We start from the raw sequence: 11,760 nt of genomic DNA, 5'->3' as shown, positions 1-11,760 counted from the left end.
CGAGTACCGCAGACGATGGAACGATGAGCTGTATGAGCTTTACAACGATATGGACATAGTGCAGCGAATTAAAATACAGCGGCTCCGCTGGCTTGGTCATGTCGTTCGAATGGACACCGACGCTCCAGCTCTGAAAGTATTCAACTCGGAACCCGCTGGTGGTAGCAGAGGAAGAGGGAGACCCCCACTGCGATGGAAAGATCAGGTGGAGAAGGACTTGGCTTCACTTGGCGTTTGCAATTGGCGTCAGTTGGCACAGAGGAGAAACGACTGGCGTGCTTTGCTGAACTCGGCCAAAATCGCTTAGGCGGTTACAGCGCCAAAAAAGAAGAGAAGAAGAGCAAAAGAGTTAAAGAACTTTACCGAATCTGAGCAAAGGTACACAAAAGAGAAAAATTATGAAAATGTTAACTGAGAATTCTGACAGTACAACGGAACCACAAATTGCGGATACACCTTTGTTACCTTCAGACAACTTTGAGCTTTTTTTTCAGGTCTTCTTAAACAACCTACCTTTTTGAGCAGAACTGATAAAGCTACTGCAGAGCTGTGGCGATATGAAAATATTGAGGTATATTTTCATACGGACTTCGATATAATTAATTGGTGGGAGGTACACAAATGCCAAATGCCGCTGCTGCATAAACTCAGTCGCAGAGTAATAGCCACTCCTTGAACTAGCGCATCGTCAGAAACAGTTTTTTTCGTCTGCTGGAAATGTTATTTCTGACAAAATATGCCACCTTTTGTCAAATGATGATGCCCTTAATCAGTTGATATTTTTACATTATAATATGCAATTAGAAAACCTATAAAATTAACCAAAATTGTATTTACAAATTGTTTTTCCTTGATACTTTCATTACAGGAGTTATGGCATGCCCTTGTTATTTGAATCCAAGGCACATGTACCATGATTTGAATCGAGCACTCAATTGACAATGTTTTTTCAATACTATCGCACGTTATGTTTGGAAATAAGTGAGTGGGAGTGTGTGCAGATGTAAAAAGCGAGTGACTTAAAATGTATTTTGAGTGTATCCACCATATATTTGTGCATATTCCTTTATTCCTTCCAACCGAAAAGCATTTGCGTGCATTACCTACATATACATATATATGTACATATGTACATATGTATGTATGCTGTATGCATAACAAAATATCTCCCATACAACGTCGTTGACAAGGCGTTGACCTTGGTCGTTGAACATTTTCGCGATAAGTTTATCGCGATAGTCTTTTGTATCGCGAATGGATTATTTGCATCGTTTTTCTCATTTATGAGAGGCCGACATCGGCAATGCTCGGACTTCTCATATTCGAGTGAGAGGAAATTTCTTTGCTTTTTTCGGTCGCGAACGAAAAGCAGCGGAAATTTTTTTGTCGATCGCATTCCGAATGTGAGATGGGGCTTGTTCGAGTTACAATCATAACCGCAGTGTTGCGCGAATTATTAGAGTATCACATTCGGTGGGAATTTCTAGCAACGTATTGTCAGTTGGGCAGTTGCAATAGTGTTGCAAATTTTCATCATTACAGCAGTAATGCCGCCTTTATTACGTGCCTCGAACAGGCCCATGATAAATTTATTTGCATTTTTCACTCGCGATAAAATAATGCAAAAATTTATTTGGAATATTATCGATCGCGAGAAATCTCATAAATGAATGAAAACGAATAATCATAAATTAGAATTTGTTTTTCGAAAAATTGTTGGAAACTGGGCATGACTGGCCCACTTATGTAAAATATTTGTATCTCGAAAATCACTTCACCAATCTGTACCAATATTTGATATACACTTCTTAAAAACTGTCTTGAAAATTTCTGAAATCGGCCAAAAACCACGCCCTCTAGAAGTATCGCTAACATTGAGTTTTCAAAAAGTAACGCTTTTTTTACTTACTCTTTAAGCATTTGAGAAAAATGGATCACACAATAATTTAATGTTTCCTCAATGGATTTCAAACCATTTGATGTATAATTTGTTTTTATGCGTTCAATTTAAAAATTTACGTTTTTTAACGTTGAATCGCACGGCCTCTATAGGCCTGTTTGCGTACGCACTATCCAGAAAAATCCAGAAATAACTTTATTGGTTTTTACTGGATCGCGTTTTCATACGCAAAAACTTGCAAGGAACTAGCAAAAGAGGGGTAATTGAGAGAGCAAAAATGACAGCTGAACTTACAAGTTTTACTAGACTTTTGCTGGATAAACTTTTACTAGTAACTATTTGCCAGTAAGAAAAACAGCTGATGGCATGATTAACAAAATAATTGTTTGTGGTGCTTTTAGAGTTGCAATTGACAAAATAAACTTATTTAAATATATGTATAATAAGATAGGAAATACGATTTCTCTTAGAAAATTGCCTGGGAAAATAACAAATTAATCAGCTGTTCATAAAACTTGCAACTTATTGCTGGTTTTGCGTTGTCGTACTTCCTTGCATATGTCTCTCATTGGCTTACTCTCCGAAATTTGGTTACTGGCAAGTTACTGGATATTTTTTGCTGGAGAATACGAAAACACAACTTATTAGTTTGTTCCAGTATTCTTCGGGCAAAAACCTGTGGAACTATGAAACTATTGTAGTTTATTCCCTCAAGTGAGAGGAACAGGAGAACAGATGTACGGGAACAAAAAAGCACATTTTTCTGCACAAACGTCAGTCGGTTTGCTAACATGTCATTGGTATAACTCTGATTTGGCTAAGAGATTAGTAAATAATTATTAAAATCTATACAATTGAGAATGATTGCGTATATGTTCAAATATTTCGTTGTTTACTTCATGATAAAAACATAGCAAGGTAGAACCGTTCTCGCAATTTGTCGGCCATGATTTTTTTTTTGAAGTTTGCCAACATTTTGAAATCATATCAAAATGAAAATAAAAAATTGAAATTGTTCGAAATCGTTTTGAAAGTGAAAATGTGTGCGAGTTTGTGAGTAAATTTAAAAATTAAATTGTTTGGAAACGTCAAGAATTTTAAAAGGGACTCTCAGCGGTTCTACCTTACTATATTTTTATCATGGTTTACTTCTTCTGACTGGGAGGAGTTGCTCTTTTACTCTCTCAAAAGTGTTCCCAGTGAGAGAAATTCTTGCGTACGGGAACGACTTCCTATAATTTTATACAATGCAGCATTATTTTCGTTGCTTCACAGATATTCTTCCGAAATTTCGTAAAAGAATGGAAGTGGGCGTAATTTATTTCATTTTAGAAAATTCGGCAAAAAATCGAATTAAATCTTAACGAATTCTTTAAAATTTCTTTACAATGCAGAATACTCTAAAAAAAATGGTTTGCAGGGTATGGTTAGGTTAGGTTAGAATGGTGGCGGAAAACTATTACACCCAAGTAGCAGCTAAGTGCCATTTTGATACCATATACCTCGAATGATTGTTAGAACCAGCCGGCGTGGTTGATGAAGTTGAGTATGTTGTGGAGACTTACATCAGATAGTTCTCGTAACGATGTGAACTCATATGCTCCTAGCATGGTATTTCTGCTCCTCATTAGAGCATTAGAGGGTATACTGTAGTACATACATATCTCTGTTCATATACATACATATCGTCGCCTGGGTAAAAGATTGTCGTATGTTAATTTCGGCAGGTTGCGAAAAATCGCGATTGAAGTTTGGAATGCAATTTCTCAAAAACCCGAAGATAGANATTAGAGGGTATACTGTAGTACATACATATCTCTGTTCATATACATACATATCGTCGCCTGGGTAAAAGATTGTCGTATGTTAATTTCGGCAGGTTGCGAAAAATCGCGATTGAAGTTTGGAATGCAATTTCTCAAAAACCCGAAGATAGATTTTCTCCAAAGTCTCTAAATTTTAATGTTTATTGTTAATTAGTTTTGAGTTTATGACGGATTTTTTTTAGTAAAATTTTGTCGTAAGCGTCATTTGTCCACAATTTGGCAGCCACTTTGTATGAAATACGACAAAATGTGATCAAAATTTCTACTAAAATAACGACACTTTTTACTCAATATCTCGGAAACTAAAGGAGATATCCAAAAATGGATACGCCGTTTTAAAGATGTTGATTAGTTTAATCTGGCTGCATCACTAACTAAATTTTTACTAAATTATCGAAAAATTGTAGTCAATATCTCGACAACTAAATGATATACATATCTAAAAACTGATAACACATATCGAAATACTTATTTGAAAATATATAACTGCATCTAGAACTAAAAATCGTTAAAATGGCGCTTACGACAATCTTTTACCCAGGTGACGATATGTTGAACGAAAAACCTAAACGAGATTTCTCCATAGTCTCTCGTTGACTCTTATTTATTAAACGACTTCAAAAAAATTTGGGAGGTTATCAATTCATCGGATTTTTTTTTATGGGTGCTACCAGATAACTTTGGACCACGTGAACAATTTTTGATTAGTCTTCTTTTTTTAAGAAGTGTGGTTCCTCGCGGGGGGTCCCTTACTAATTTGGTTTAACTCCGTTCATTGTGTGATTTTTTACGAGCATAGAAGTCGGTTACAGTTTTTGCTTAAAAATTACTTGTATGTTATTTTCCTAAATCGCAAATCTCATCGGCTAATCCTTTAGAGTACGTTTTATTTAAAGTGGCATTTAATCACGCAACCTGCAAACAGTGCAATCTTTGAATGCGGCACCAAAATTAGCTTCCTACCGGTTTTATGGTTTTATCAGATGAAAAACTATTTTCTATGTTCTGATTGCAAAAACGATGTGGTTTTTTTTTTAAAGAACGAACAAATGCACTCAGTTTTGCGTATCAACTTGAAAAGGTTTTACTACTACTGATATCGATGCTGCTCCCTACTTATTGTTGCACTAAGCAAATAATAGAGCATTACTGAAAATTGTGGTTTTATGTCACATGTGCAATGTATGCGAGTTTGTGCATTTAAAATACATACACATTTCATTTTATCATAGAAGTACGTATATTTACTAAATGAATTACATGTTAACTAATTTATAAAAACCATTAATTTTTTGTTTTATATTTTTTACCTAACTTTGCTGTTGCTTTTCTGGCTTTTGTAAAAAACTCGGTTTCTCGCCTCTTCCTGTAAGCTTGCGTTTCATAAACATTCACACACCTCTCGTGTTTACATTAAATGCAACTGCCGTTTTTACTTCACTGGTTTTATGAAAGCCAAACTTGAAATTCTTTTCTCCAATAGAGTTAGTCTTAGATTAGGAAATTATTCATACGTATATGCATAGAAATATATTGGTTTATTATAGTTACATGTCGTCATACATTAACAGTTCTTACTTGCTTATTATTAACTTTAGTTTTATTTACCAGTTATATACATTGTGTATTTAGTTCAGCATTCGTAGCATTTCATTTCGCATTCTCATAATATAATGCTCATTGTCCTTAACTACATAAGTAAAAAATTATAATTTGGTAAGACTACACTTAAACGTAATCGACTTACACGAGTATCCCACGGACTAAATAATTTATAATTAGTTGTTAATTCGACTTTTCTCAATAATTTGCATAATTCTACTACATGTATATTAGTCGTCTTAAAAGTATGCAATTGTTACGCCTTACTTCGAGACGTTTCTATGGTGGCGCTGCGGCCAGCCGCCTCTCAATTGTAATAAAATTCTACTTTGCGCATATGCTTTATTAGATTTGTTCTTTATCTGAATATAACTATATATGTGTATATTTTTATTTCGGTTTATTCTACCTGCCTTTTAGCTTATATCTAATTATATTTACAAAAAAGTTTAAGTTACATTGTATATATACCAATAATGCTTACCCATTATTGAAATCTTGAGTGACATTGCTTTTCCATTCTATTTATTATAATTCTTTAACCTACAATCTTGTGTGAAATATAAGGCAATTTATGTTTTTGCGTCAAAACAGTAAAGTAGCAGAATGTAGATGAATTTTGCAGCTAAGAGACATTTCCCAAAATTCATTCATTGTTGTTCACACAAATGGAAAGGACGAACCACGGTTTTACACACTTTAAAATTATTAAATTAAATAACAACTTTTCACATTGATCAAATTGCATGCTCATCTTGTAGGCTCGTCGTATACTCACACATTGCATTAGTCAAATCTTTACCCCGGTCATAGCGCAATTGAGTTTTTTTTTTAATTTTCTAGAAACCAGTAATCACTGCACATACCGACAAACACAAAAACTCTAAGGTAAGGTAACAATGCTTGCTTACACTTAAACATTGTTGTTGTTGTTGCTAGTAATTGGTTGCCATAATTAACACGAAGAAAATTCCAAAAATGACTTTTTTTATATGGAGTTACTTAAAATTGTTATCCATACTGGCTAACATTTGTGCCATGTGCGAGTAAAGGAAGTTTTGCAAACGGAATTACACGAATGCTTGTGTCTTTTTCTCGATACTAAACGCTTGAAAAAGTTTTAATTTCCGTCTGTGCATATTGGATTTGCCCTTTTTTATTTATTTAAGAAAGTGTTTAATTATAGTTCTCATTCCCGACTTTATATCACAAAAGCACAAGCTTTCAAACTTTACAATAAATATTAAAACACACAAACGTAGATTTAAAATAAAAGCGATTGCAACGACCTAATAATTCTTTGAATACTCTTCAACAATTTAAACTAAGAGAATACCTAAAATTGCAACAATCAAACCATCGAATTTCCACTATCAACTTTCAATACAATTATCGTAAAAAATACTGCACATTATTCACATTTTGCCGCCCATCTTCGCTAACTCTTAATGCTTACTATTATGGTAAATACACAATTGACGACGCTTATATACAATATTCTCTATTCACTCTTCGCTTTTACATAATCGCTGCAGTCAAATAGTAAAGATCCATAAGCATTTGAACATTAATCGGCAGGCATGAGAGACGGTCGTGTGTATTCGAGTCCAATGCAAGCCAAGACAAAGCATTGTAACCTTCCAATACAAAACGCAGTACATCGGCAGTGAGGGATGAATCCAATGGGTGATCTGTGGCTGACGAATGCGCATTTGTCGAGTTAAGTATATCATCGGTGGTCTGTATGTTCGGCACGTGGAGATGCAGTGCTGTTTTCAGAAATACTGGACATACATCTTCCAGGTGCGGGCAGGCTGACCAAAACCACGAGGGCATGCGTCCGGTTGGTGCCGTGGAAACCATGTAGCCGACAGCAAGGGGTTGCTGATTTATAGAGCCAACCTATAAAAAGTGAATAATTTACAATAAGCATATTTAGAAATTACCGTAAATTAATTCGCGTTGTAAATTTACCTCCTGAATTAGGAAGTAACTTTAAATTACAAAAAAAAAAAAAATTTACCTCCTCCACATCCTGTTGCTGCGCAGAATTAAAATTGTTACCACCGGCACTCTGCCAGCTTCGGTTATCCTCCAAGCGATCGGGACTGCAGTGGTTCGACATACGTCCGGGTTGAGCTAAAAAAAAATATATATATATAGAATTAAATTCATATTGGGCCTTGTGAAAAAAAAACTAAGCAATTGATTTTTTCTAAAATTTCAGACCCTTTACTCGATTTATTCAAATTTAAGTAAAAGGCCTGAAATTTAGAAAAAGCAATTGGTTATTTTTTATTCATTCTCAAAGAAACAGGAATGTAAGTACTCACGGTCCCAGTCAAGTAGATCGCCCATCAGATCGGCGTCGGTAAATCCTTCGTTTTCGTCCTCTTCATCAAAGTTGAGAAAATCATTTTCCAAATCTACTTGCGGCTCATTTTGAAATTGACGGGTAAATGACTGCAAAAATATATTAAATTGAAATAAAATAAAACATAATCAGCCTAATCGTTAATTCCATGCGAATAAATCGCTGTTAAATTAACAGACAAGACAAAAAAATGGAACAAATAGCTTTTGTTTTGCTTTATAATTTTTGGGAATATTTCTGTGTTCGTATGGAAAAGTAGCTTATGTCGAAAGGCCGGCTTTAGTATAATGCGGCATTCCCTTTATTTTTTAAACGACAAGGAATTTTTTGATGAGACTTAAAAAGAATATTGACTTGCTAGCATCGGAACTATTTCTTGCGCGTTTATTTGCTAAAAGTTGTTTAACGGCTTAGCGCCCGTAAGTCATTCGCAATCGTATGCTGAGAATGCCGATTTATACTAAAGCCAGCCTTTCGACATAAGCTACTTTTCCATACGAACACAGATTTGTTTACATGGAATTCGCGATAAGGCCAAATATTAATACAATGTTCAATCAGGGGTTTATTAGCAATTAGCCAATTTTTCCCGGTTAATACGTTAATTGAATTCGATCTTTTTTTTTTTGACTAAAACATTTGTTTTATTTTAGATAATTTATAATAATATTATCAAGAATTAGTTTCATTCGTGGTGCAGTGTTTGCATTATAATTATTTTAATCCAATTCACCACTGAACTTGAAAACAAGAAAAAGTTAGCCTTCCTAGACCTGAAAATTCATATGATAAACAATAAAATTGTAACGAAATGGTATGCAAAAGCAATAGCTTCTTCCAGAATGATAAGTTATCATTCTAAGCATCCCTGGGCATAAAAGAAAAACACAGCTATCAACCTTATAAACAAGATCTGCGCGTTGACCGACCAGGCGTTCAGAAAAGATAACAACAGAAAAATTAAAAACATATTGCTAAGGAACGGATACCCAAACAAAACTCTAGACAGACTGATAGCAACAACAAAATGCAGACAAAAATCATCTGAAACGAACACCGAACCAGCAAACAGAAATGAAAACAAACTATTTAAAGGAGTAAATATGTAAAGAACAAACGGATGCAAAAACACTACATAAAAATATGCCAAAATAACAATATAACATTCGCACATAAGCCGCATAGCTCGCTCAACAAAATATTTAGCAAAACCAAAGACGAAGTCAGCAAAGAACAAGAACATCATGTAGTAATAAATTATACATAGGCACAACAAAACGCGCCCTAGGAGTCAGAATAGGCGAACATAAAGCAGACGTAAGAAACAAAAAATCAACTACAGCGCTAGCCCAATACTTGACAAACAGCGGACATTCGGCTGATTTCGACAACACCAAAATATTAGATATAGAGAAGAGAGTGCGAACAAGACTAACATTAGAAGGCCTGCATATACAAGAACAAATAAATACAAGACGCATAGAATTTCAAAAAAATTGTCGATAGCATAAATTGCACATACAGGACAGCAATAACGTGCAATAGGAAAACAGATGGACGGTGATGCAGAAGTGATTGCTAGTGAAGCGATTATTGTGATGTTTTGTTTATTTTGTTCTTATTAATTTAAATGTAAGTGCTGTGGTTTTTATACATGTATATATGTAGTTTGTTAACGATGTTATATGTATGTATGTACGCATATTATTAATTGTGTTTTTAAGCCCAATTGTTTGTGTTTTTATGCTTTGCTTCGAATAAACAGACTGACTCCCTGATGAAGGCGGAAAAGACGCCGAAACGCGTAGGAGGATAAAAGAAAACTTTGTTTTGCTTTTTATTTAACCGGCCTGAAGCTCCAGAAATCAACTCATATAATTATTTTACTTTTTTGATTCATAAAGTCACCTAGACCTTCAATCTCATCAACTGTCATCCAAATCCTGAGAGGTCGCGCACAGCGGTGGCCGCGGTGGCATGAAATGCCTCAGCTCCTAAATTTTTTGAACTCTTCACTCTAGATTCTTGAAGTAAGAGCTATGTACTAGATCTCCACGCATTTAGTTAATGAGCTTTGAATTGTCCTCTGACCATTCGCCCGTACCTATACTAGGTTTACATATAAGTAGATTATCCTCATTTTCGAGCTGAACTCCCTAATCTGTAATTAGAAATAGAGTTTAGCCATACAAAATTCGTCCCTCGTTAATCTGTAATTATAAAGTAATCTCAACCTAGTTTTATCGGTTGTTCTTGAGAAGAGGAGAAATAAAATAAAATATTAAGTTTAAATATATTTAAATTGTTTAATATTACAGAAAAAGTGATCATGGTGGCACAGAGAAAAAAAAACTTTCATTGAGATGTGAGAATAACAAGCACAACAAATTGGGGGTGATTAAAACGAGCTCTGATTGAGATTATATTTATATGTCAACATACTTTAAGGGATGAATTGATACCGTGCAGGTATCGATACTTTTAATTGGAAGTAGAAAGAAAGTATAAAATATTTCTGAGCAAAAGTCCTTCTTTGTTGTACTTCCGAGGAGTAGAAGTTTTTCCAAAGATTTCAGTGCAGTGGAAATGTAATGTAGAAAAATTTAGAGCCAAAGAAGTTTCCTTATTACTTCACCTTGTTAAATTCCAAATAAAACTGTAAGTGTGAAGGGTATAGACACAAAATGATACGGATGAAATTTTACTAAAGGAAATTCTTAAAAATATTTAAAATATGATAGATTTTCTAATACCTAGATACCGCGAACTAGAATAATTTTTCTATTTGACATCTACTTTTCTCAAGACTAAAATTGTGGAATATTTCAGTTAGTTCCAAAAATATTTTTAATCAACTCTTTGTAGCCTACTCTTTTTCTTCTTAGTTAAGTTTTTTTAATAATTGGTGAAGCAATTGGAGCGTGTATTCTTTGCATTATATCAACTTTGTCGCATTATCGCGGTTTTCGCTGGCAATAAAGCAGCCATAAAGAACAAGGCGCTTCATATTCGGAATAACGGTGGAGGAAAAATTGACAAAGCCAAATCTGCCGTGGTATCGGTATCGATACGACTATTTGTTTTTCGATACCTACTCAGTACTTGGTTAAAAAGTATCGACCGAAAAGTATCGATCGAAAAGTATCAAGTATGTACCTTAGGGCGGGTCAATTTGTATGGATCGATTTTTTTCGACATTGTTCCTAGCATACTCGAATTCTTCATAAAATTCTAAGAAAAAATTCCTCCAGACCATAGCTCTAAAGTCAATTTCGAGCCTGCGCAGTTTTAAAAGAAGATATCTTATATATAAAAATGAATTGCTGTCCGTTAGCCTCGCTAAGACTCGAAAACGGCTTGACCGATTTGAATATTTTTATTTTTTTGGTTTGTTTTTTATAATATCCGGATGGTTAAAACCAGAAAAAAGTAGAGAGTTGCCACCTGTTTAAAAATTTCAGTATAAGTAAATAAATGACCTAAATTAGATAGTGCAATATGGGTCTAAAAAGAAAGAGGCTATGAAGGCTTACAAGCGAAAATATTTTTGAGGCGGGTTGCCACCTGTTTCAAAATTTAATTAAAATAAATTGGTAAGATAAATATTGCAATATGGGTATCAAATTAAAAAGGTTAAGGAAGGCTTACTACTGAAAAAATTTTTGAGTAGAGTTGCCACCAATTTCGAAANCTAAATTAGATAGTGCAATATGGGTCTAAAAAGAAAGAGGCTATGAAGGCTTACAAGCGAAAATATTTTTGAGGCGGGTTGCCACCTACCTGAGCGGTAAAAACTAAAAGCCATACTCGCAAATATTATTCAAAGCTTTTGAGACTCGCATCAATGTGGAATACTGTAACTCCGTCAAGTTAGTGTTTATTGATTGCAAACAAAGTACTATCCTGTTTGACAATGATATCACCCCGTCGAACAATGCACTTAGCCTCGATATAAAAAGATAACAAAAGCCGAAGTATTAGCCGAAGCAGTTTATACAAATGTCCCACAATTGAACTAACAAAAAAAATATGGCCTACGACTCTTTTATAGAAGCTGT

At 34.5% G+C, this 11,760-nt stretch overlaps 1 protein-coding gene across 2 annotated transcripts in view; it reads right to left on the bottom strand.

The window, feature by feature from the left end:
* Window positions 1-5,243: 5,243 nt before the first annotated feature.
* skd (mediator complex subunit skuld) overlaps window positions 5,244-11,760 on the bottom strand; it is a 78,812-nt gene continuing 72,295 nt past the window's right edge. For both annotated transcript variants that reach the window (XM_017632865.1, XM_017632871.1), the window contains 3 exons: window positions 7,662-7,791; window positions 7,352-7,467; window positions 5,244-7,230 (listed from right to left, as the gene is read on the bottom strand). In XM_017632865.1, the coding sequence (XP_017488354.1) occupies window positions 6,847-7,230; window positions 7,352-7,467; window positions 7,662-7,791 (630 nt within the window). In that variant the 3' untranslated portion in view covers window positions 5,244-6,846. The remainder of the gene's footprint in view (window positions 7,231-7,351; window positions 7,468-7,661; window positions 7,792-11,760) is intronic.

This window comes from Rhagoletis zephyria, unplaced genomic scaffold (genome assembly GCF_001687245.7).
Source record: "Rhagoletis zephyria isolate East Lansing unplaced genomic scaffold, Rhagoletis_zephyria_1.1 Rzeph_scaffold_00101, whole genome shotgun sequence".
Lineage (NCBI taxonomy): Eukaryota > Metazoa > Arthropoda > Insecta > Diptera > Tephritidae > Rhagoletis > Rhagoletis zephyria.
Note: the sequence above shows the minus strand (reverse complement) of the source record. Positions and strands in the feature narration are given on the sequence as shown.